Consider the following 25,870-nt stretch of genomic DNA (forward strand, 5'->3'; position numbering starts at 1 on the left):
AAAAAACTTTATAAACATCATAAAACAGAAGAATTATAAATGTCCAAAATAATAGATAGAAATACAGCAAATAGAGCCATGACAAGACTTATAGAAGGAGTTGTTCCCGATCCCGGAGCTACTTTACCGAATTCCGAATTCAATGGTTTTAATAAACTCCCTAAAGTAGTTCATATTGAGCACGATTTAGAACTGTTCTCAAAAGTTTGTGTTGCTGTAAATCTTATTGTATAATGCTTGTAAATCAATATATATGATTAAAACTCTAATATTTTGTAGAGTTAGACGAAATAAATATTTGTACTAAATTGACATGGTCTGTATGTATACGGAAAAGAGACTAAGACGTACATACATATCTGATTTACTTGGTCTTGCCATTTCTAGTGCAGGTTGGAATCTCACAGAAAAAAAGCAAAATAGATGAAACTCATTTTTCAGTCCCTCTGACCGCCTTTGTTTTCAGCCTTCTTTTCTTTTCTCTTCTTTTCTCTTCTTTTCTTTCTTTCTTTTTCAAGAGAAAAAAGTTGATTTATCATTAGGAGATAAGATGGTTTCCATTTTTGTTACCCTGTTCTCAACCCGACACTCGAGATTCCAAGACTTCATCTGCTGATCCTCTCAAATCCACCAATCCTAAGCCTGCTATCATCAGTGTTTGATTTTCCCGCAGATTTCCCACATAAATCTTGTTTTTCTTGAGGGGTTTTTTCTTTTCTGACTTAATGATGTTTGGCTCGGAAACAATCCCAAGAGACACGAGGAGAAGCAGCGGGACCAGCTTTCTTTTCTCGAGCAATAACAACAATTTCAAGCATGTTTCAGCCGAGGGAGAGTTATTGAAGAGTAAAGAACTTATGGGTACTTCCGATAATATGTTTGGGAATCAGAATCAGCCGCAGAAAATCCAGCAGAGTTGTGGGTTAGCAAGGTATCGCTCCGCTCCGGGCTCGTTTCTCGGATCCCTTCTGGAATCTAGCACAGAAAATAGCGACGACGGTGAGGAGTCCGAAGCTTTCTTTCGTGCTTTAATGGAAAATGGGTCACTTGATCTGAACCAGAAAGATAGCGAGGAGATGCTGTATTTTAATAAACAGGAAGCCCGGAATGGGAAAAATGAGTTTGGTGGTGGGGAAATCGAGGGGTCTTATTCAGTTGGAATGGAGACGAATATTAATGCCTCGAATCTTGGTACCCAAAACAATTCTCCTGCAGAATTCTATTCTGGTATGACTGTTTATATGTAACTATCTGTATATTTAATGTTTGGTTTTGATCTTTGAACTGATTTTTGCTGGGGTTTAGTTTACTTCTTTTTTGCGTCTATGATATCGGGAGGAAGAAAGAGCGTGTTACTATTGTTTCATGTACAGGGATGACTAATTCTGAACAGCCTTCTAAAATGCAGAACTAGTACATCGAGCAATGTTGTCACACGGGTCAAAATACTAATGATGTACAACCATAACCACATACTAGTCAACTAGATAAGTGATAACCACTTAGAAAGTACGAGGGAGGGTTGTTTAACGACTCATCATATGATCATCAATTTGTATGATTGAACATCTTCATGCTCATACCAATGAAACGTGGAGTTTAACATCACAGATGATAGTTTCGAGCTTGAGTGACCTTTATCCTTATTTTATGCAGCTAAGTCAACTAGGAATGAGTTTAGAATATACAACACTATTAAATGAGTTTCTTGATCGACGTGACATGTACGTCCTCATTGTACCATAGTATATTGAAGGTACAAATAAAGTAATGTCATAATTTGTTATTACGTAAAATATTTCTAAAATAAAGATATTTATTACATAAAAGTCAATAAAGTCCAAGCCACTAGTTGACTTGCTGAACACCTAATCTAAAGTTCTCTCACTTGCCTTATAGCGAACTACCCGTAGATGTTAAATTTATTGTTTCACGATGTTTGTCAAACAATGGATCATGACAGGGGCTTTGTAAGTAGATCAACAACGTTATATGCAAAAATGACTCTCTCTGCCAATATGTCTCATCTTCCGACAATCCCTCGGATGATGTGGAACTTACTCATTATATTTTGGATCGTCGATGAGACCTTGATTCATTTCAATGTGCAACGGAACCAGTGTTGTCGAAGTACACTGGGACTAGACAAACTCCATTTGAAATAACACCAACTCTTGGATAAAATTCCTCATCTAAATAGCCTCATTTGATGCAATCGATGCATCTATGTATTAGGTCTCAGTGGTTAAATCGATGTAGCAACACCGTTGAGCATTAATACCAAACCAGATGTTAATTTGGAATAATCTACCTTTGATTGGAAGCTAGAATCAATGTAAACATCCGATTTTAATTCTCCACCCCTATGAACCCATGAACAAATTCTTATTCATTTCTCAAGTACTTAAGAATATCTTTCACGGCTTTCCTATGCAATGGAGTGTTCGACTGATAATCTATAATGAATTTCGCGACGCCATCGTTAATATAATGAAAATGGAAAAAAAATCTTGGATTTTAATTTTATGAATTACCTCCTACTATTTTGACATTTTCATCACCTTCAATTTCTTTAGTGAGTATGCGAGGCTCAATTGCTAAATTATTATCCTTAATAATATCATCAACAATTTCCAAAATGTAGAGCCCAATTGCATATCATGCAACCCCAAATAATTTTGCATCACGTTTGATAAGGGTCCAATAATATGACGTTTATCTTCGTGTGTCTAGCTCGGCCCATCAATGTTGAAATGTAGTGGACGGTCTCCATGAGATCCCTCAATAATATTGGCCGAAGCTTTGGGAGTTCCACTAAATTTACATCAAGTATGTAAGTGGAAGTCACAGCTCTCCGATGTCTAGGCCTCTCCAATAATACGAGTCAGACATTGAACGTGGGTAGTGTTCGTCATACAACTACCGTTGATAGAAGACAAGAAAAATTTAAGCTCTTTTAAATTTTCTTTTATAGTCTTGATATAAATTTTGAATCTTATGCAAAATGAGGTGTTTTAATTTTGAAAATAAATCTCATCATTTAATCGTAAAATCGTGCCATGTTTGTTTTATGTTTACCCGATTAATGAAACTCTTGTAATTATAATAATAATAGCACACATATTGACTATTTAATATATCATATACATCATAAATAAATAAATAAGTAAAGGATGATCGATAAACGAGATCTATTTAATCCATGGAAAACATAGGTATGTGGGATGTAAATGCGATATTACATAAGCTTCTAATTTTTTTATATGTCTCAAAACTCTTGATAATCTGGGCCACCATCTTTCATTCTCGATCTCCCATTAAATATAATATTTATATAAAATTTATATAGTACATTGTGATACAATTTTAATGGTGGGAACATGCTATAAATCAGGCTCACTTTAATAATTATCAAAGAATAAAAAATTATAACATTGTAAAATATCATAACATATATCTAAATTATTGATCACGACTCTCGATCGTCTTTTACTATATAATATATCTCACATTATATAAAAAAATCATAATATCAAAAATTATGCTTAAATCTTGTATTTTGCAAATTTGTCACTAATCACCATAATTAAATAAGTAAATAAACTAAATACATTTTATTTATTTTTTCAAATTAATTTATTAACAATTAAATTTATTGGAAAAACACATTTTTATCATAAATAATTAAAATTTTATTTCAGTTATTTATTTTATAAAAAAATACACAATTTTATCAAAAATAAATTAATTATAAGGGAATATTATTCAAATTTTCATAAAATATCAATTTATCTCGAAACTTTTGAAAATAAAAATTGCCTCGGGGCCCGTGCGCCCTACACTGACCAATTTTTTCTGGATTTTTCAGGCAGCAACTTGGCGGGCAGGGGTCCCGTCTCGAATTTTTTTATTATTATTAAAATCACGGTTGCCCAGTTTTGCAGACTGCCCGCGAGCAGCCGTTGCGCGCTTGGGCTGCTTGAAACTATTACGGGCAACCACACATAATTATTTTTCCAAAAATCTGATTTTTAGACAATGCAATAAATTTTATGCGGTTAGAAATAAATTACTCAACACGATTCAATCAGAAAACAAGAATCTGAGCTCTGATATTACTGTTGGTGTATCATTTTCTCGCACTCAAGACGCAACGGGAGTTTAAATTTTTTTTCATTTGACAATCAAATCATGGTTTGGTGTCTTATAATTTAAATCCATTCATATGGTGTTTATTGAAAGTTTACCTTTAGTGATTTACGCTTTGATGCAACTATTCTGAACTTGAAGCGAAAATAACTCTTCGTATAAATCTCTACGAACGATCTACTGGAAGTCGCCTTTCTTAAACCTCCAATAATTGGCTCTATGATTGAAAGTTTTTCTCCTTGTATAGATTGCACTAGAAATCTAGACCAAATGGCCGGAAGACGGCGAGATTCCGACGTGGCGGGACAACAGCCTGCGGTGGTGGAAGTGGCGCCCAGCCGTGTGGTTGTACTCCAAGGGGTGGTTGCCGGAAATCCAAGTGAGGAGAGAGTTAGTTGTCTAGATTTATTTTCAAATCTTGATCTTTGATGTGTTGTTATGCAATCAACCTTTGATTACATATATTTAAAGTCTCTCAAGTATGCATTGATCCTTTTAAAACTAAGAGTTTCTCTCTTGTCAAATCTCTCATATTTATCTTATCAACTTTTAAGTAAACCAGATTTGATAGGATCATAGAAACCCTTACTTATCTATAAGTTTCTAGAACCTTCTAGAATTCTCTTGGTTGATTTGACCAATTAGAAATCTATTACTCTATGTTTGACTAGGAAAATCCAAGTTTATTAATAAAAAAATCCATGATTGTGGTTTCATCATAATCCCCGCAGCTTATTTTCCAACTCCTTCACAAATTTTAGGAAGTTGCATTCTTTTTACAAATTTAGCCGTCATACTAATTATCACAACCATTGATATATTGAGAGTTACGTATAACTTTGATAATAGTGGCATCGTTTGTTCAACTAGGGAAAAATTTCTCGTTTCTCGTGAGCACAACTCATATTATGATCAGAGATTTATTGCTCTATTAACTTATCATATCACAAAAGATATCAACACCCGTAATTGAGTGGCAAATCCCCGATTGCAGTGCATCTCCTTCTACGTATGTCGAAACTACCCAATCTCTTCACCTAATTACCCTCACGGAGTCAGTAAATGAGTCAAAATGCAGCATTAGTATGTTGAGCCCTATGTTGTCCCAGGTAGAGATGGCAATGGGGCGGGGCGGGGCTGGCTGGGGCGGGGGCGAGTTTGTCATCCCCATCCCCGAATCCCATACCCGTCTCAATCCCCGCTTTTTCGGGTTCGGAGAATCCCTAAATCCAAAACTTCGGGGATCAACTTCTCATCACCGTTTCAAAAATATTAATATGACAAGACGATGACGGATTCAGAGATTTTCTCAAATCAAAGCTTATTATTATTATCTATTATTATTAGTGATAATATTAATATTAATATTAATATTAATATCAAGATAATAATAATAATATTATTTTTATATTAATATTTATATCAATATTAATATTATTAATATTTTAAAAAATAATAATGTTATTATATTATTGATACTGATAATATTATTATTTTATTATTGATATTATTTCGGGACGGGTTCGGGGATGGGGATAGTATTCCATACCCGCCCCGAACCCGAACCCAAACCCGAAAAAATCAGGGATCCCATCCCCGTTTCGGATTTTCCCCGTGGGGCCCCAAACCCATGGGGAAAGTTGTAATCCCTGTTCCCATGTCAAAAGACTAATGATGTACAACCATAAGCACAGACTAATTCACTTGATAAATGATAACCACTTGGAAAGTCTGAGAAGAGGTTGTTCAGTGACTCATCATGTGATCACTCATTTGTATGATTGGACATCTCCATGCCCATACCAATGAAACATGTCGTTTAATATTTATAGATGCTAGTCTCGAGCGACTTTATTCTTATTTTAGATTGTTGGATCGACAAGGAACGATTTTAGTACTATTAAATGAGTTTCATGATCAATGTGACATGTACGAACTTGTTGTACCACACATTGTTTTTAAACCCAGACCGGATCAGCCAGTTCGACTGGGAAACTGCCACGGGTCCGGTCCGGACCTAGTCAAACTGGTCCTGACCGGTTCATCACTTTTAATTTTTTTTAAATGTTTAAATTCTCTTTTTAGAATTTGATTATTGTTTTATATATTTTTTTAAAAAAATATTTCTTGTATTTTAAATTTTATTTTTAGTTATATATATGATTATGTAGATTTTAAACTTTGGTAAAAAATATTAATTTTAGTAGTATTAGAACTTATTTTGATTTAATTTTTTGTTTAAAAAATATAGATACAATTATATTGATTATATGTACGTTATTTGGATTTTAAATTTTGATAAATATATATTTTCATTATTTATATCTATATTTAAGATTTTTAAAATTTAAAATGTATGTTTTATTATATTATATTATTATTTTATATAATATACCTATTTTCCGGTCCGACCATCTAATTGAACAATCCGATCGATTGAACCGTTTTTATAAGGTAGACCAGTTCGATCACTGGTCCGATTATGAAAACATATGTACCTTAGTATATTCAAATTCGTTATTTATGCAGTTTTCAAAAGTATGCATACAAAGTAAATATCATCATTTAAAATAAAGATTGTTTATTACATAAGAGTCAATAAAGGTTAAGCCACAAGTTGATTTGTTGGACGCTTACTCTCACAGAAATTTGTTTGTAATTTATTAATCATTTGTTTGGTAGCTCAATTTCCTTAGGCTGCATTTGGATTTCAAAAGTTATGGGTTTCGAAAATTTTATCTGGTATTTTTAAAATTTTGAACTAAATCAAGATATTTTGAATCCTTAAATGTTGGAGTCATTTTAAGTTCATTCTTTCAAATGCAGCAGTAAATTATGTAGCTGTTTCATTACATTGCTTGAACATGAAACATAAACAAAGGTATGAATTTGTTATTGCTAGTTTTTACATTCTTGAAAATGGTTGGAACTTGTCTTTTGACCTCAGAATTTGGCATAATGGGAGAGGTAGGAAACTACAGAGTCCAGAATGGCAATGACCCGAATCCATCATCTAGCGGTTACATAAATCACATGAAATTTTCTCCTCCTCCGTCTTCAACTTCTCGGTTCATGCCCAGCATACCCGAAAATGGGAACGAAACACGTAGCTCTGAAAATGGTGGATTCAGGAACATAGAAGAATTCGAGTCACTTTCTACTCAGGACTCATGGAATGATGAACGAAAGAAGGCTTTTTCCAATTCGAATGGATTGGGGAATCCGGTATGTGGCTAATTTTCAACTTCCCTTTTGCTTTCAGCTGGTACAAACATGTATTCGGTGCACACACGCCTTTATATTTCTGTGAAATTTGTTGGTCTGCCTATTATATTCCTGCATCGACATTGCGATACGAAAGGCTAACAAGCTTAATGCCCTATCCCACCTACAAGGGTAGCCTTTGAGGTTTGGGTGTCCTTTTATGCTTTTGGCTTGACACTGTCATCTGGGAACTAATTGGTTATTTATTTCTTATTGTACATTTCTGTACAGAATGAGGAAACAAGAAAGAGATCCCATGGTTTAGTTCACCATTTAAGCTTGCCAAAATCATATGACCAAGCTCAAGTGGCAAATGGGCAAAAGTTCCTACACTTTCAGCAAGAGACAGTCCCTTGTCAAACCCGGGCCAAACGAGGTTTTGCCACTCATCCAAGAAGCATAGCTGAAAGGGTAAAGATTTTCTTTTTTCCCAGCATTTGATCACTTGAAACGAAAATTTTCATTACAGCGGTAAATAGCAAAGATTTTGATGATTACAACTTTGTGCTTTGCTGAATTTTAGATGAGGCGGACCCGGATAAGCGAAAAAATGAAGAAGTTGCAAGATCTTTTTCCAAATATGGACAAGGTAATCATATTCTGTGCAACCATTTAAAGTACCAAATTTTGTATGTGCATGTTTTAAAAGGAGGATAAAATTGTGTCCTCTCTCAATCAATATCTAAAGTTTTTTATATGTTATGCTTGCCGAAATTTTCATTTTCAATGAAATGGACATATCACATATGAAAGAATTTATGAATGATCGATCAATCTACTTTATGCTAACCAATGAGTGAGTGATTTTGATATATTATTGTTTTCCCCTTTTTCATGATGTCTTGGATTGGCAGCAAACGAACACTGCAGATATGTTAGATTTGGCAGTTGAACACATTAAAGTCCTGCAGAAACAAGTCATGGTAATGAAACACATCCATCACTTTCATACTACAATTATCACATCAACCTTATTTTGAAACCTCCATGTCTTTTCCCCCATTCTTGTATAGACACTCACGGATGCAAGAGCAAAGTGTGCCTGCTCGAGTAAACAAAAACCGACAAGTTCAACGACATAGCCGTCAACCTAAATCGTCATGAACAATGAGCCCGTGATCATGCTAGATAGTGTTACGGCGCGCATGCGTGATTGACAAGATTAGTTTTGGAATTTTCTTGAGAAAAAAAGGATGGAAGGATATGATGTTCTATGTCAAAGTATGCAGGATATCCATTTTAAGTTGATGTAGGTGTAGTATTGTTAAGTGCATCAGCTTTATGGATTTTCTTAGTTTTTTGAATAATAAGATTTATTCATGTATACAAGTGGTTAGATAAAATTTAAGCCTTATTTTGTTATCATATTTATATATATATATATATATATATATATATATATATATATATATATATATATATATATATATATATATATATAAACTTTATAAAGTAAGAACAATTTTCATTTTGCAATATGAGATAGTGTCCAAGGTTCAAACATGTAAAATAAATATTTGTTTGCCAATTAATGAAAATAAAAATATAATTTAGATTGTTTTAAAATTATACTTACAATATCATATTAAAAGGTGTTTCTAGAATCGGATTGGACAGGTCTGTTCAACCGAAAATTGGTCACAGCTCTTGTCTGAATCACCCTAAAAACCGATTTAGTGGTCCGATCGATCAAAATCGGTCTAACCCGGTTGATAATATAATTTATTTAACTTATTGTTTTTTATTTTAAAAAATATATAACTATAATTGATATTTTGAATATATATATATATATATATATATATATATATATATATATATATATATATATATATATATATATATATATATATATATATATATATATATATACATATACATATATGGTTATTTAAGTTTTAATTTATTATACGTATGTTTAGGAGAACTATATATTTTTATTATTTATATACATATTTAAAATCTTTATAATTTAAATATATTATTTATTATATTAATCATTTTTTTATATAATATAACAATTTTTCTGTTTGACCGTCGCTGACCGTAGAACTGTTTTCAAGTTAAACCAAATTTGAATTTATATAGTATGTCATTTATTACTGTCGTTGTTAATTTATTATATCATCATCATTATTTTTATTACCAACGAAAATCTGGATTATAATCTTATTTTTTTATTTTTTCATGTGTATTGTTATTTTTATCACTTTATTTGTTATCAAATTAAATATTATTTTCTATTATTTTTGTTTAAAAACATAAAGAGAAAAAGAAAATAGTGCAAATCCACCGGCGAATCCAAAAAGTTATGCAGAGATTGTTAAATTAATGAAAATAATGGGTAAATTGCCTTAAAATCCCCAATACAAAACTGTAGTCTCTCTTGATCGAGAGTAGACACCTTGTTTGAGCTCCGAATTGTATACTAATTTTATTTATTTTTGTATTGTTTTTAGTTTGTCATGTCATTATTATATTCATTTCCCTTGTTTCTACCTCACCACGGAAATGCATTGACCCAAAAACTTTTTCTTCCCGTCGTCAACCTTTTTTTTTTTTTTTTTCCCCATTTCAAGTGGTAGAACATTGGACATTGGTATTCACAACTTCCTTGAAACTCATTCAACGACTTTGGTATTCACAACTTCCTTGAAACTCATTCAACGACTGCCAACATTTCAAGAAATGAATGGCATATAATTTAGCTATTGATATGTGGTAAGAGTTGATTAGGAGACACTTCGAGTGTAAATTGTTGGGCCATAGCCAATATGAGTCGAGCTTATGAATGACATTTGAACAGGATAGAGTCGAACTCTTGTCCGGACGAGAGAGAGAGATGTAAACGAAATTAATATTTTTACAGAAACATCCAACATCAAAAACAGCAACACAATTCCACTTCGGACATGTTCAGATTCTTGGAGTAATACCGAGTTTCTCCATGGGGTTACAACATTTACAACATGAGCATGCGTGGATAGCTCTGGAGTAAGAATCCACCAAATGAACATCAAGGGAAAAAATAAACTAAAGGCTGTTTTGGGGTAGAAGAAAATTCTATGCACCCAATAAGTGTAGATCAACTGGAATATTTTCCAAAATTATAATAATGATTGGGTTCATCTATTATCTTTGCCACCAGTGCACCACTGATATAAGAACAAAAGTCAGCCAGAGCCTTCCCACAATTACAAAAAGGTATACATGGCCTGAAACAAGTGGTTCTCCAGATCGCCCATTGAAACCCCTTCAAAAATGGTTTGAAACTAAGAAGATTGTGCCTCCTAGTCACTAACGACCTAGCAATATATCTTTCCAAGCTTCATAGCACATCCAGGTGATACCAGAAGAGGGCATGACTTTCAAACAACTAGCTGCCCAGCCTCTGTAAAGCCCCATCAGCCCTTCCTCTCTGACAACTTGTGCGAGTGCAGCTGCCATGTGGGGTGGGCATTTACCTCATATAGCTCCAACCATCAGCTGTTTTCTTGCAACCTCCAAAGGATAACTAATCGTGCTAGCCGTCAAGCCTGAAACATGTTAAGCACTAGCTTATAACCACAATATTCTACTCAATGTACTTCCTAGTTCTTAAAATTGCTGACTTTGTGAATTCTGAAAACCACGAGAATAAATTTGATGCTTTCCAATTTTCATAATAGACTCGCGGTTATCAGACAAGGTTCGAACCACCACAACATGTATTTTTCTCTTTTGCAGCCAAAATTGCTGTTCAACCCATGTGTAGATTGTCATATTAAAAGGTGATTAGAAATAGGTATCCTTATAATGAAACTCCACTGATAGTAGGACAATACAAGAACACATTGAAACATTGATATAAAAGTTATACCAGAAAGAGCACCAACTAAGAGCATTTCTGTTCGAGTTAAAGATTCCTTTTTCTGCGCTAAGCAATATGATTTTTTCATTGTCTCGTACATGAAATAGTAGCATGTGCTGTAAGGGAGCATGCCAATCAATGTGGGTGAAATCCCAGAGTAGAATGCCCGAACTCCGCCATCTTTATAAATTTTGTGCATTGCAATACTTAGATTAGGATCTACCTCAGGACTTACAGTCAATCTATCCTACATTAGATAGGGAACGCAATCAGATAATGAAGATTAGAACCTACTCAATAATAACAGTAAGACAAATGAAAATTTTCACTGGTGATAATATAAAGAAGATGAGAGATGTAGCAGGATGTTTGTTAAAAATGGTTGCCAGTGTGCGTTGGAATAGAGTAATTCATCTCATCACGTTGCACAAGAAAATAGTTTTTTGCATCAATTCATAGTCACAAGAAGTATTTTAGATTATAGTGAGATCTGTAGAGCACCTCAAGGCTATGTCATGATAGATTTGAACACTTGCCCTAGATAGACTTCCAGATCATAATTGCTCTAATAAGGAACTAAAGGAAATAGATAAATATGAGATAGAAAAAGGAAAAAACAGAAAGAAAGAAAGAAATTTATTGGAGAAGTATATATTAAAGTTCAACATTTTGAGCATTGGTGGGAATCAGCGTGTGTGTTGTCTGGAAAGGAATCCACGTTGTACATTTTAATGTACTTCACTATCCTCATTTTCTTCAGTCTCCAAAGAGACAAATCTACCTGCACACATACCTTTAAAACTTCAAGAGGATGACACACAAGGGTGCTAACAATTCCAGCAGCAGCACCAGCCACGGCTATGGGAGAGAGCCATGACAGAGAAAATCTGAGGCTAATCGAACCAATCTGCAACTTCGGGCTTTCAGTTTGATTTCGATTCTCTTGCGCTAATGTCATTGCCCTCTTGATATATTCAAAAGTTCCAAGCTCAATTGCCTGGGTTGGAACTATGCGAAGCATATTTATAGCATTTCCAGCCCATAGTCCTTGCCACCCCTGCTGTTCAATTATCTGCATAAAACTACCATAAATGTTTTTAGACCCGACTCCAACCACCATTCTTGTCCTGCAGATTTCAAATACTCACATTAGACGTGAAAAAGTAAAAAAAAAAAAAAAAAAATCAAATTTACACTCATAAACCAGCAATAACAACTAATTTTTTTTTTATAGTAAACGATATTTTTTATTTAATATAACTTGCTGAAAAGTACATCAGTGGACTAGAAGTTCACTGTCTTAGAGTTGCAACAAATGGTAAACTAGTTCAGTGATACACATATTCCCAATGTCTTATCAAATCTAAAGCTGATACATTCGAGAAATCTTTATGGTTTCCAATCCACATGGCAACGTTAATCTTGATCTTCTCCCAACAACTGTCGGTCTTGTCCTCAATGTCTTCAAAGATTCTTCTGTTTCTTTCCAACCAAACAGTCCAGCAAACACAAAGAACCGCTACTTGCCAAAAAATTCTACCTCTAGTCCCAGTAAGCCGTCCCAAATCCATTTGTAATAAATCCTTCGTTGACCTCGGTATAACCCAAACCAATTGAAGTTCTTGTAACGCTCGAGCCCATAAATTTGTCGTGAATGAGCAGTGGATGAAGATGTGGTCTTGAGTTTCTACTTCATTTCTGCATAAGGCACAGCGGCTGGGGCAAAGTGCAATGCCTGGGCATCTTTTTTGAATCATCTCCGAGGTCGGAAGCTTACCCAAAGAAGCTGTCCATGAGAATATCTTAATCTTGATTGGGACCGGTGTTTTCCAGATAGAATCATACAGGGAGAAAGTAGGAAATAAGGTATGAGGAAAGAAAGAATCGTAAAATGAACTGACAGAGAAAATACCCGAAGAATCCCCAGACCACTCAATCGAATCATCTACCCCTTCCACTAACCTCACCGATTCTAAGATACCTAATAGCTCCGACATCTGATCAATCTCTACATCTCTCAACCCTCTTCTAAACTGGAAATCCCAAGAATGATTTAATGAGATTGGATCGAAAATGGTAAAATATGAAATTGGCAAATTGTGTATCTGTGAAAGCTGAAACAAAGCAGGAAAACAATCTTTAAACGAGGAATCCCCCCACCATCTATCCTCCCAGAATCTCACCTTATTCCCTCCTCTAACTTTAATAGAGACCTTCTGTTTAAAAGTCGGGTATATTCTGGAAATAAACTTCCACGGGCATCTAAAAGTCACATTTCTTGCTAACCCCGCATCCCAACCATTCTCTTGTAACCCATATCTGCTAACAATTACTCTCCTCCACAATGTTCCTTCTTCGTGGAAAAATCTCCACCACCATTTCCCAAGCAAGGCCTTATTTTTTAAACCAATTTTGCCCACTCCCAAACCCCCTTTCTCCTTCGGTCGGCAGACCTGTTCCCATGAAACTAAATGCATGTGATCATCTCCATCCGCTCCATCCCAAAGAAAATTCCTCGAGATCTTATCCATTGAATCGGCTATACTTTTGGGGATCTTAAATAAAGACATATAGTATATCGGAATGGAATTCAAAACCGACAAAATCAATGTCAATCTTCCCCCTTTTGACAGAAAAGCTTTCTTCCACGAACTCAATTTGTTTTTCATCTTAGCAACAACGGGTTCCCAAAACGATGCTCTCAACGGATTTCCACCCAACGGTACTCCCAGGTAAATAATTGGCCAATTTTCCTCACTGCACCCTAGGTGTTGTGCCAATCTTTCAACTTCTCTTTGGTCACGATTGATTCCTAACAACGCACTTTTCTCCCAATTGATTTTTAGTCCGGACATTTCACAAAAAGAATTAACCACTTGAACCATGAACTCTATGTGATCATCTTCCTTTCCGAAGAATAGTGTGTCATCAGCAAATTGGATGTGTGAGATCTCGATCCTTTCGGTACCAACCTCTATTCCCCTTACAAGATTACACTCTCTGGCTTTGTCAATCAGCCTTGCTAACACATCGACGACCAAATTGAAAAGAAAAGGAGATAGAGGATCTCCTTGACGTATGCCCTTGGAAGCCCTTATTTTTCCTCTCGGCCGCCCATTAATCATGATCGAGAATGTTACATTCGAAATACAGCCTTGCATCCATGATCTCCATCTTCTTCCAAATCCTTTTTTCAGCAAAACGAAGTCCAAGAATTCCCAACTCACATTGTCATATGCCTTCTCAAAATCCAATTTCAACACCCATCCTTTTTTCCTCTTTTTCCTCCCTTCTTCTAACAGCTCATTAGCAATTAATCCGCAGTCTAGAATCTGCCTGCCTTCAACAAATGCATTTTGTGAATTCGATATTGTATCAGCTATCACCTTCTTCAATCTAGCTGTCAAGACTTTTGCAATAATCTTGTATAAACTGGTTATAAGACTTATCGGCCTGTAATCCTTGACTTTAAATGAATCAGCTTTCTTCCTAATCAAGCAAATGTAAGTCTCATTCGTTGCTCTATTTATAATCCCACTTTGGAAGAAATCCTCAAATACCATCATAAGATCCATCTTAATGGAGTCCCAACACTCCTGAAAGAACGCTAAAGTAAATCCATCCGGCCCCGGACTCTTTCCTCCATCGCATTGAAAAACTGCTTTCTTGACTTCTTCCTCCGTGAATTTTATTTCTAACTCTCTACTCATCTGTTCTTCAATTGGGCACCATTCCACTCCTTCAATTCCCCAACTTGCATGTGCCGAGCAACTGTACAATTTGGTGAAGTAATCTAAGATGATTGAAACAATTTCTTCCTCGCTTGTTGTAATGGAACCATCATTGCGTTCCATTTTTTCAATGGTGCATTTGCTTTTACGGTAGCTTAGTAAAGAATGGAAAAATTTTGTATTTTGGTCCCCTTCTTTAATCCATTTGATCTTACTTTTTTGATAATGCATTTGATTCATCCGACTTATCCCCTTTTCTAACATCATCCTTGTTTCTTTTCTTTCAGTGATCACGTCCTCCGAAATCCTCCCCTCACTCTCCATTTTGTCAATTCTGCTGATTTTATTTGACAATTCTGCTACATTCATATCCACCCTGCCAAACACCTCTTTGTTCCATTTTTTAACTTCTCCCTTGATTGATTTTAGTTTCATCATGAAGCTGTAGCCTGGCCAGCCTTGAGAAATTGCATTTGACCACCACAATTGTGCCGATTGTTTGAATCTCGAATCTGTTAACCACACGTTTTCAAATCTGAATGGTGTTGGTCCCCATTTTGATTTTGTCAAATCAAGAACGAGGGGAAAATGATCTGATGTCATTCTCGGCAAAATTGATTGTCTGTAGTTTGGGAATATCTCCATCCACCCCGATGTAAACATGAATCTGTCCAGCCTGCAACAAATTGGAGGATTCCGAAGGTTGGACCAAGTGATTTTTCCATTCAGCAAAGGCGGATCGCATAATTCCAGTTCCTGTATCAAATTATCGAAGCAGGCCATACTCGACGTGGTTGAAAAGCTGTTGATTTTGTCTCCTGTTGATCTTACTACATTGAAGTCTCCCCCCAAGCACCATCTATGACCGCAAATGACACTCAGTCCAGCAAGTTCATCCCAAAAATCTGATCTAAATTTTGGTTGACATGGTCCATAAATAGCTGTGAACCACCATTCTGATTGAGTTTCCTTTTGAATAAGAATTGAAACCGAGAACTCACCGATCAAATTATCCTTAACCGCAATAACCCTTGGATCCCACATAATCAAAATGCCCCCAGACCGACCCTCCGCAGGTAGGGTAACCCATTACACAAATCTTGATTTCCAAATACTTGAAATAAATCTCCTATCCACCGTTGATCTTTTAATCTCCTGGAGTAGGATTAAATCTGGTTTTTCCTTGGTTAGTACGGCTCGAATTAACCCTCTCCTTGCTGCCGACCCACTCCCTCTTATATTCCACAAATCATGATGTACACCAATAACCAAGTCAAAGAAACTACAAATTCTGACACAGCAAATTGTGATATTACAGCAGACAAAAATTTATAAAATAGCAGATAAGTAGATCACAATGCTTTCTTTATCCCCCAGTCTATAGAAAGAGATTATTTGTAACACTTAAAAACTTCTTTCTTGTTTAGAAAGTTATCGATCAAAGCAAAGGGTTACATCATGTGCCAATGTTTTTCAGTTAGTGACAAGCTTGACAGGAACTACTATCCGCAGATTCTTTCATATTAATTCATTATATAAGGAAATAAGACAATTAGTCATAGCCATAAACCAGGTACCAGATAAAACTTGGGAGAAATAGATCAGCGAGCAATAAGATGCAACAAACCTGATAGTCTCCAGTGGAGCAAGAACAGCTTTGGTCATAGCCCCTGCTAATGCACCACTGAGGAACTCGGCAACTTCTCTAGTTCTCACAAAATCCTGAAGTGAATCAAATGAGTTGCTTTTCCAGGAAAGCTAAAAAAAATTCTCCCCTCAAAGCTTTACAAGGTAAACTAAACAAACTATATTTGATCGTAAAACTTGAAGCTCCTTGGAGCAAAACGCCATGTATTAATCAATTACAAGTGATACTCTGATATAAAAAAAAAACTTACAATAAATGTATTTTCCATAGCATATATATATGAAATTATTTATGACTAAAGGTACCCATTCACCACACTCCCAAAAGCAGCAGCGCCAAAGCATTTTCAAGTTTTCTAAATTAACATCATGTTTCGCCTCCTCTCCACGACTCGGCCACTCCACAAAACCCCATGGTCCGCTCATCTCCAAAATGACCCTTTCGCGGTAACAAAGCAATTTAAACACGATGTAGGTCCAGCAGAATTGAATCCATATATTAGAAAACAAAAAAGGGGAAGAGAAAAAGACCTGAAAAGCTCGCCCTAGATCCGGAACAGCAAACTGAAGCTGCTTTAAACTTGGAGAGAGAGGATGGAGTTGGAATTCTCCCTTGGGCATCGCAATCACACCATATATATCTTCCATCCCGCATTAGCTCTTCCTCTGCAATTCAGATTCCATCAAAAACCAAAAAGAGGGATCTTGAATTCAAAATGCAGCCCTCAGAGTCTGGTATGCAAGTATATAAACTGCTTAGCTCCTGGAATTTCATCACAATTAAAAAATCGAAGAAGCAATTCAAACCAGCCGATGCGAGAAAGTTAACAATCCAATCAACATGTGAATAATTCAAAAATCAAGGTACAAATGTAGGGCATGGACATGGGCATGAGAATTCAAGGGGGAGCGACCAAAAAACCAAAAGGTGGAAGAAAGAGAAGTTACTGGTGTCGATTAGTTGTCGGTCGGATAAAAACCCGAGTTCCATATAATAATTTGAACAATTCTTTGAGTTAATATACCAGTTCATGTGTTGGACTGTCCATAGTTAGTTCATTATTTTTGTTTATAATTGGGTCATTTGTAAATTCCACGGTCCATATGTCATGAGCGTGACTGTGTCAGTTAGATAAAATCCGTGAGATATGCACATATGAGTTTGACCAATCTTCTCTCTTGAGCTAACTTTTTTGAGTTGAGTTAGACCCAAATCTCAATCTCAATAGTTATTTGTCCCACATCATTTGGTTAAAATCCATGAGAGTTGTATATATGGACATGTAGGATCATCCTTAATTGTGCAAGCTTTTGGAGTTGAATTAGGTCCAAAACTCAATCTTGACATGTTAACAGATCGAGTTTCCACTGTTATGTGTTGAACAACTCTCCAGATGTTCATTTCTAGACATTCACACCTCAATAAAAATTATGAAACCTATCTGATCCGGACTTCATCAATATCTTTGGTTGTATTTCAGATCCTTCTAGAGTTTTGTTGCTGGCAATGGCATCCACCACAAACAAACGTACTAGGCATGAAATGTGCACTCGACTGTTAACAGATGAACAAGAATACCATTAAACCGTGCACTCCGCATCCCAGAATATCTTAAACTAATCTGCAGCACACAAGTTGTACGTGGTGCATCACGATGGATGCATCCTGCACTCCACTATACAAAATTAAATTTTCATATGACGCACATGAAAGTCACAAAGGTGTCGTCGCCATGTACATGCATGTAGGGATGTAAATGAGTTGAACCGAGACGAACAATATCAGGCTCGAGTTCGGCTTGTTTCGGATATATATAGGCATGAGATCGGCTTTAGCACGATTCGATATTTTATCATTAGGCTCGAGCTCGAATTATTTGAAAATTATTAATCTATCGAATAGCTCGAGCTCGGTTCGTTAATAGCTCGTTTATCGTGTTAAACGAGCATGGTTCGACTCGAATTGTTAAGCGAGCTCGTTAAAATAGCTCATTTTCGAGCTCGTTAAACAATATTGTTTTAGATATCGTTGAGAATTTTTAGCCAAAATGTCAACTAAAATATTAGAATTTAAGAGGTAAGCTTCTCATTTTATAGCACTTCAATCTCTTAAATTTTACTAAAATAGTAATGTAAGAAAAAAATTCATGGCTGAAAAAACTAATTGAGTTCGAGTTCGCGAGTTTCTGAATCGAATATCCTTAAACTCAAGCTCGGCTCGATATGCTTAACAAACTATCTCAAACGAGCTTTTTATCAAGCAGAACTCCAAATAACTCTCGAGCGGCTTGATTCCAATATCCCTACATGCATGTATATTGTGGTTGATATATATTTTTATGTATTCCACAATAAATCTCTATATCAAGTTTAAAAAAATAGATTTTATAAAAAGATATTATTTTATGTAATTATTCAATATATTTGAACTTTATAAAAATATATATTTAAAGTTAAATATATTATTTTAATATAAGAAGCATATTATTTTATAATTTTTTACAAAAAAAGTATTTTTGTAATACTATATTAACGACCATGTTTTCATTCATTGTTATTCGTTTCAAGTCAATAAATCTCGATTTGGGGAAATTATTCTAAGATTTATAAATTAGGTTTTTAGAAATAAAATGGGTAAATAATGGATGTAACGATTTTGATGTAATGAGGTGATGTTTTTAAGGAAAAACTGTAATTTTGGTTTTATATGGTGTTGTTTTGCTATTTTGGTCATCTATGTTCAATTTAAGTTTTAATTGTATCTCTTTCAACTTTTAGAAAATTTAGTCTTTTTTTAGTAATTTTAGTTTTTTTAATCATAAATTATGATATAAAACTTACACAAAGTGGCAGCCTACCGTCTCGGCCGCTTAGACGGTTGAATTTTTTAAGTGATTTTTTATATATATAGATAATCATATATAATCATTCAATATAATCACAAATAGTCATTATTTTTTTTGTAAAATGTATAATTAAATAATGTTTAAACATAGTGAAGCTTAATACAATATAATATCATCTAGATAATGTATATAAATGCAAACTAACAAAATAATTAATAAGATTCATCATCATATTAATGCTATTATTGTAACAAAGTAATATAATTACTTTTACTAAAAAACTAAGTTTAAATTTCAAAGTTTCAATCCATCATTAGAATAAGTACTAGGCTAAACATAATTAATCTTCCAAATCATCTACATATGCACCATCAACTACATTCATAATCCACACATCATCGGATTCGAAATCAACATCTTCTTCATTCTCTTCCTCCAATGTATCTAAATCTTTGTCAAGTTCTCTAATAGAGATGTTCCTTGCACTCCTCCTTGGTTTTAGCACTTCATCCGCTCCCGAGACCTCCGCTACCATTCTCCAAGTACGTCTTGAACCCGGCTCAACCTCATCTTCATCACCACCATCAACAAGCCAACTGCGAGCTTTAATAGCTTGAGAGGATAGAAGCAAATCTCCACCCATTTCTCTTTTACTCTTCTTCTTGGTATTGAATTTGATATATACAAGATCATTCGATCTTGATATTTTAAGTATATTCCTCTTCCTAGTGTGTATCTAAAATTTTTAAACAATTGTTATTAATTAAAAAAAAAAGATAGATAACATAATTTATGAATTAGTTCTCAATATTTACCCCTTCAAATTGACTCCAATTTCTTTCACGCCCCGATAAACTACTCGTCAAAGAGAGAAATCTCATTGCTATTTTTTGTAAGTGGAGTGTCACCATCATAATTGGACCACCATCCAACTTTAAAAAGAAAAGAGACAAAAAATATAATTAACCAAAGATGGGTAAAAAAAATACATGTAACATGATTAAAAATAAAGGAAAAAAGATTTACCCGGGTCAAAGTCATGGCACACATCCACCTTCTCATATGTCGCAACCGCCATTTTTCTTCCAAAGTTTCCAGATTTAATCTTATACTTCAACAAGTCATCATTAGTAATGGTAAATTGCATGTCCTCGCCAATGAGAAAAATTATCTCAACACAATTCAAAAACTCATTCATAACATTGGTGTCATTTGATATGCTTGAATATTTAAAGTTAAAAAACGGATTCAATAAGTAAGTGGCGTATGGCAAAGGACTATCTAGTCTACCCTTAGACTTCTCATCAATAGTCTTCGAAATAAGGATGAAAATTTCCTCTTTTTTGAAAAACTTTTCAATATCTTCTTTGTCTTGTTTAACAACAAGCAATAAAATGACCATTAAGGGCTTCTTGTCACCGTCAACAAGACGTAAAACTTTCACTAAAGGAATGAAAACATTCAAAGCCAAAGAAACACATTCCAAAAAGATATATTTGTTACCGTCGCCTCCCACACTTTCCCTTTAAACTACTCCTTAACTTTGTTTTTCTCTACTCCTAGGATGTAAACATGAGTCTCAATTGATCTTTCTTATCTTTGAGACTTTCCTAAGTAAAAAATGAAGCAGCAAATCTAATCACCCCGGGTCTCAAAATATCACTCTTGTTGGTATATTTCCTCATAATAACCAAATTTCTATGATGTGCATAGATGAATATGGTCAAGGCCTTTGCTTTCTCAATCATTCCGCTAAACTTGGGTAGTTTTCCAATTGATTCAAGCATGAGGTTGATTGTATGAATCAGACAAGAGGTCCAAAAAATTTGAGGTTGTGTAACCTTCAAAATCCACCGTCGCCATATTGTTTGTGGCATTGTCTATCACTGCTTAAACAACATGTTTCGGGCCAATCTCAATGATATATTTTTCAACAAACTCAAAGATATAAACCCCGGTGTGTGCCTCAATGGATTATTCAATACAACCAAGGAACGAAGTGCCTATCTTGCAATTAACACATATATTCATAATGTTCTCCTCTTGCGATCGGTCCATGCATCAGTCATTATTGAACATCCATTTTTCATCCACTCTTCTTCATGTTGATTTAGAGAAAATTTGGTCCTCTCAACTACTTCCTTCAAAAGTGGTCTCTTAAAAGATATTGACTTGGAGGGTTGTAGCCCGGATCGAATTGGCCAATCGCCTCTACAAGTTGTCTAAAACTTAGATTGTCAATTGAATGTAAAAGAACCCATGTTTCGTATATCCATCTAGCAACATACTCATACACATCATTTGTAAACTTTAACTTCAAGGCATCATTTATGTTTTGTTGTCTTGCCTTTGTTAAATTGATTGTGGATGTCCAATTATCAATAGGCCCGAGGTTTTTTGACTTCTTTTTTGAAGTATCCCCCACCTCTTGACAATCATCATCCTCTCCATCACGACCAATGTTTACCCCCGCCCTTTCTTCTTTTAGTTCTTCTACCCTTTGTCTCTTTTTATTCATGCTATTTTCAAGGTAGTCTCTCACTCTTTTTTGGTCTTCATCGGATGCTTTAGGACATGCTTCAACTTATCCTAAAATACCCGCAATATGATGTTTCATCCTATAAACTCTTCCTTTAATAAGCTTCTTACACAACTTGCATGTGATCCAATCTCTTTTCTCTTTATTCAACACCCCATATTTCCAAACAACATCATTAGACTTTGGCTTAAAGTCCAACTCCTGTTGTTTATCTTTTTTCGCCATTAATATTCAACAATAAATCAATAATAATAAGGAAAAAAACAAATTTGCTTTTTGAAATCACAAAATCTGAAATATTATCTATATATATAAAAAAAGTAAGTTCAATAATAAATATATAATGTCTAACCTAAAGCTTTTGGCGACGGGCGACGGTAGCAGACAGTTTGTGTGGTGGGCTTAGTGGTTGATAGTGAGGAATGAAAGCCAAAAAAAAAAAAAAAGTAGGGTGTGATTTAAATAACTAGGGTTTTGAGTTTTAAAATTAGTTGACTTTGATTATATTTTTAAAATTTGTTTACTACAACTAAAAAATGTCGACTTCCTCACCTGGCCGCCTGCACACCGCCTCCACCCGCCTCGATCCTCTGCCCACCGCCTTCAACCGTCTACCCATCGTCGTATAGATTGGACCGCCTAAAACTGCCGCCTCACGTGTAGGCGGGGCAGTCGAGGGTCGTCTACCGTTTAGGCTGCTGACTCAACTGCCATTTAGAACACTCTTCAAATCCTATATTTTTAAAATCAGATGCATTTCCTCCATTTATATTTACGCCTGAGTTTAAAAAATACTGTTTAAAAAGGACCATTATTTTACATGTTCGGTTTTATTCTTTTTTGAATTTTCAAAGAGGTGTTGAATGTAATTTGTCCTTCTTTTCACCGATAATGTGTAGAGTCATCCTTACCGATATGCACAGAACAGTTGTTTGGTTTGTAATCCGTTTTCTCTCTTTTTCAGCAATTATGTCTCAAAAATCTTAGTGTTCTAAAGTATATAGGGCGAGACAAAATCTCTGCTGAAAATTTGTCTCCAAAAGAACTGGCTGCTGTGAGTGATGATGTTATGCCACAATCCTCTAGTATGCTTCAGTTTTTATGTCAAAATCAGTTTATCTCAGGACATTTTGACAGTTCTGAAAGGTTCTAACCGAAATCCAATTAAACTGTTAAGGTTCTAACTGACGGCCAATCAAACCATAATTCAATTTAAGTTTTGAATCTTATGATAATTTTCTTTAAGCTTATAACGTATACTCTTCTATTTACTGCTTCTGACTCGAGGATGGTTCAAACTTAAACTCAGCTTCTCATTGTTGGCCATCCGATAGAGGTTGAAGAACTTAATCTTTTGATTCTTTCCTCTCAATGGGATGGTATTGCTTGCGTGCGGCAGGTAATACAGAACAATTCTTATTTTATACTCGTTTAAATTTGTATATTTTTTTCCCAAAGTGAACAATGGCTGTTATTTTATTATGTGTTTTAGAAACTTTTACCAAAAGAACCGGCACTTGAGAGGTGAAAGAGGAATTCTGTCATTGTGTTGTTCCATATAGGCTTACTCTTTCTGAAAATATCTCAAATGTAATGCGCACATGATTGATTTCGATATAGCTAGTTGTGTATAAAAGGTTGGAGAAGTGATTATACGATGTCACCATAATAATGTTCAATAGTTCTTGTTGTTAGTTGGTGCTATATACTCATTCGGGGAGATCTTCGATTTTGGTCCATCCCAGACAAATCAAAGTATGATGATTTCTAAACAAGAAAAGTTGGTCAAATGAAACACTGCATATATGTTACCGGAATAATTTTTCAGCTGCTATATCTCCAATCATCGCATTAGCCTCGAGAAAATCATTATGCACTTTCACCTTTAACATCCATTATAAATTGCAGATAAAGGTATTATACGTAGCTTGATCGACTCCTTTGGCCTAACATGCAAGAAATAGTGCTAATAATGGTATTTCTATTCATACAACATGGATCTTGGTTTTGATGTAATTATGCATCTTGTTTCCACTACTAATACAATGTATAGAAGATTAAGATGAATTTTCCAATTATCTAACCAGGGGTACGAGAGATTCTTGTGCTAAAAGTTTCCCCCTAGTTTTATTGGATAATAATTTGTATACACAGATATGTCATTGCAACGCTTAAGATGTTGGGCTTACGTGTGGTAATTTGAGATAATAAATATAAAAATAAATAATAAATTAGATGCCAAGATTTACGTTGAAAACCCCTAAAAATTATTAGGGTAAAAAACCAAGGTCAAGATGAAAAGAATTCCACTATAATATTTTACGGTGTACAACCACTCACTGTGTTTCCAAAGAGAACACACTCTCTTAATACAGGAGAACAAACACCTTACAAATATTATAGAACTAAGCACTCAAATGATATTAGATGAGAGGAAACTTGAAGAATGGATTATTTGAATTATGAAGGAATGCATCTATTTATAGATACAATTACTCGTCTGAAAGCAGAAACCTTCCGCACAATTTCATTGTCTGAACACCTGGTTTGAAATTCAATTATTCCGTCTAAATGTGCAGCCGCGCTACTTGAATAAATATTTTGCAGTTTTTTCTCTCACTTGAAGATTTAATTGAGAATCAAACATATCTCCACAAATCTTTTCAATCTTGTCATTCCCTGCTGTTTACATTTCTGCTAGGCCACATGAGGATCTACACCACTAACTTTTCGATATTGACTGGCTTGCTAAAAAAATCAGCTACGTTGTCTTTTATTTGGATCTTCTGCATATCCACGCTTCTTTCTTTTACTACTTTCCATACAAAGTGAAATTGGACTTCCATGTGTTTCGTCCAGGAATGAAAGACTGGATTTCTTGCAATGTGCAAGGCGCTCTGGCTGTTACAAAACAAAGAAACCTTCTCTTGTTTGTGACTGATCTCTTCTAATAACCTTTTATCCATATTGCCTCCTTACATGCTTGAGTATTTGCCATGTATTTTGCCTCCATTGTAGATACTATCACAATTGTTTGCAGTTTTGAAGCCCAGCTTACTGCTCCCCCTACAAGTGTAAACACATAACAAGTAGTAGATTTCCTCTTATCTGGATCACCTACATAATCTGAATTGACATAGCCCCTGAGTGTAAAATTCGATCCTCCATAACATAATGCAGCATTTGAGGTACCCTTAATGTATCTAAGGATCCTCTTAACCGTGCTCCAATGATCTCTTCCAAGATTTGCAATATACCGACTAACTGCTTCCATTGCTTGAGCAATGTCCGGTCTTGTACAGATCATGGCAAACATCAAACTTCCTTCTATTGATGCATATGGTACTCGAGACATCTCCATCCTCTCTGCTTCACTGCTATGACATATCTCGGAGGATAACTTTAAGTTAACAGGAAGAATGGTCGATATTGGCTTCTATCTTGCATGTTGAAGCGTTGCAAGACTTTCTTCAAATAATTTTCTAAAGCCAAATCTTTCTGTTACTTCTGTCTCGGTGAACTTGCATCCCTAGAATCTTGTTTCTTGGTCCCAAGTCCTTCATATCAAATTCTCTAGCCAGCTGTGCCTTCAATCTTTGGACCTGATCTTTGTTGGGGCGGCCTGCTACCAATATGACTTCCACATATAACAGCAAAATGATATAATCATCACTAGACCTCTTGAAATATGTACAAGGGTCTGCACTCAGTCTGTTGTATCCAAGGCTCATGATATTAGAATCAAATCTTTTGTACCAACACATCGGCGCATGTTCTAAACCGTACATAGATTTGTTCAACCCGCAAACCAAGTTTTCTTTGTTTTTTTTCTCAAAACCTTCTG

The 25,870-nt window shown here is 35.0% G+C and overlaps 2 protein-coding genes across 2 annotated transcripts; one reads left to right on the forward strand and one right to left on the reverse strand.

Moving 5' to 3' along the window:
• The first annotated feature begins 386 nt into the window (after positions 1-386).
• Positions 387-8,761, forward strand: LOC140809606 (transcription factor bHLH130-like). Its single transcript, XM_073167294.1, has 6 exons — positions 387-1,227; positions 7,097-7,374; positions 7,645-7,824; positions 7,937-8,002; positions 8,268-8,336; positions 8,427-8,761. The coding sequence occupies exons 1-6, from the start codon at positions 726-728 to the stop codon at positions 8,493-8,495; spliced, it is 1,164 nt and encodes a 387-aa protein (XP_073023395.1). The 5' UTR covers positions 387-725; the 3' UTR covers positions 8,496-8,761.
• Positions 8,762-10,295: 1,534 nt separating this feature from the next.
• Positions 10,296-17,603, reverse strand: LOC140809096 (probable mitochondrial adenine nucleotide transporter BTL1). The gene is made up of 5 exons (XM_073166580.1): positions 17,173-17,603; positions 16,622-16,716; positions 12,057-12,390; positions 11,273-11,510; positions 10,296-10,949 (listed from the first exon to the last, which is right to left on the reverse strand). Exons 1-5 carry the CDS (start codon positions 17,287-17,289, stop codon positions 10,879-10,881), a joined length of 855 nt encoding a protein of 284 aa, XP_073022681.1. The 5' UTR covers positions 17,290-17,603; the 3' UTR covers positions 10,296-10,878.
• Between the last annotated feature and the right edge of the window lie 8,267 nt (positions 17,604-25,870).

This window comes from Primulina eburnea, chromosome 13 (genome assembly GCF_022965805.1).
Source record: "Primulina eburnea isolate SZY01 chromosome 13, ASM2296580v1, whole genome shotgun sequence".
Taxonomy (NCBI): domain Eukaryota; kingdom Viridiplantae; phylum Streptophyta; class Magnoliopsida; order Lamiales; family Gesneriaceae; genus Primulina; species Primulina eburnea.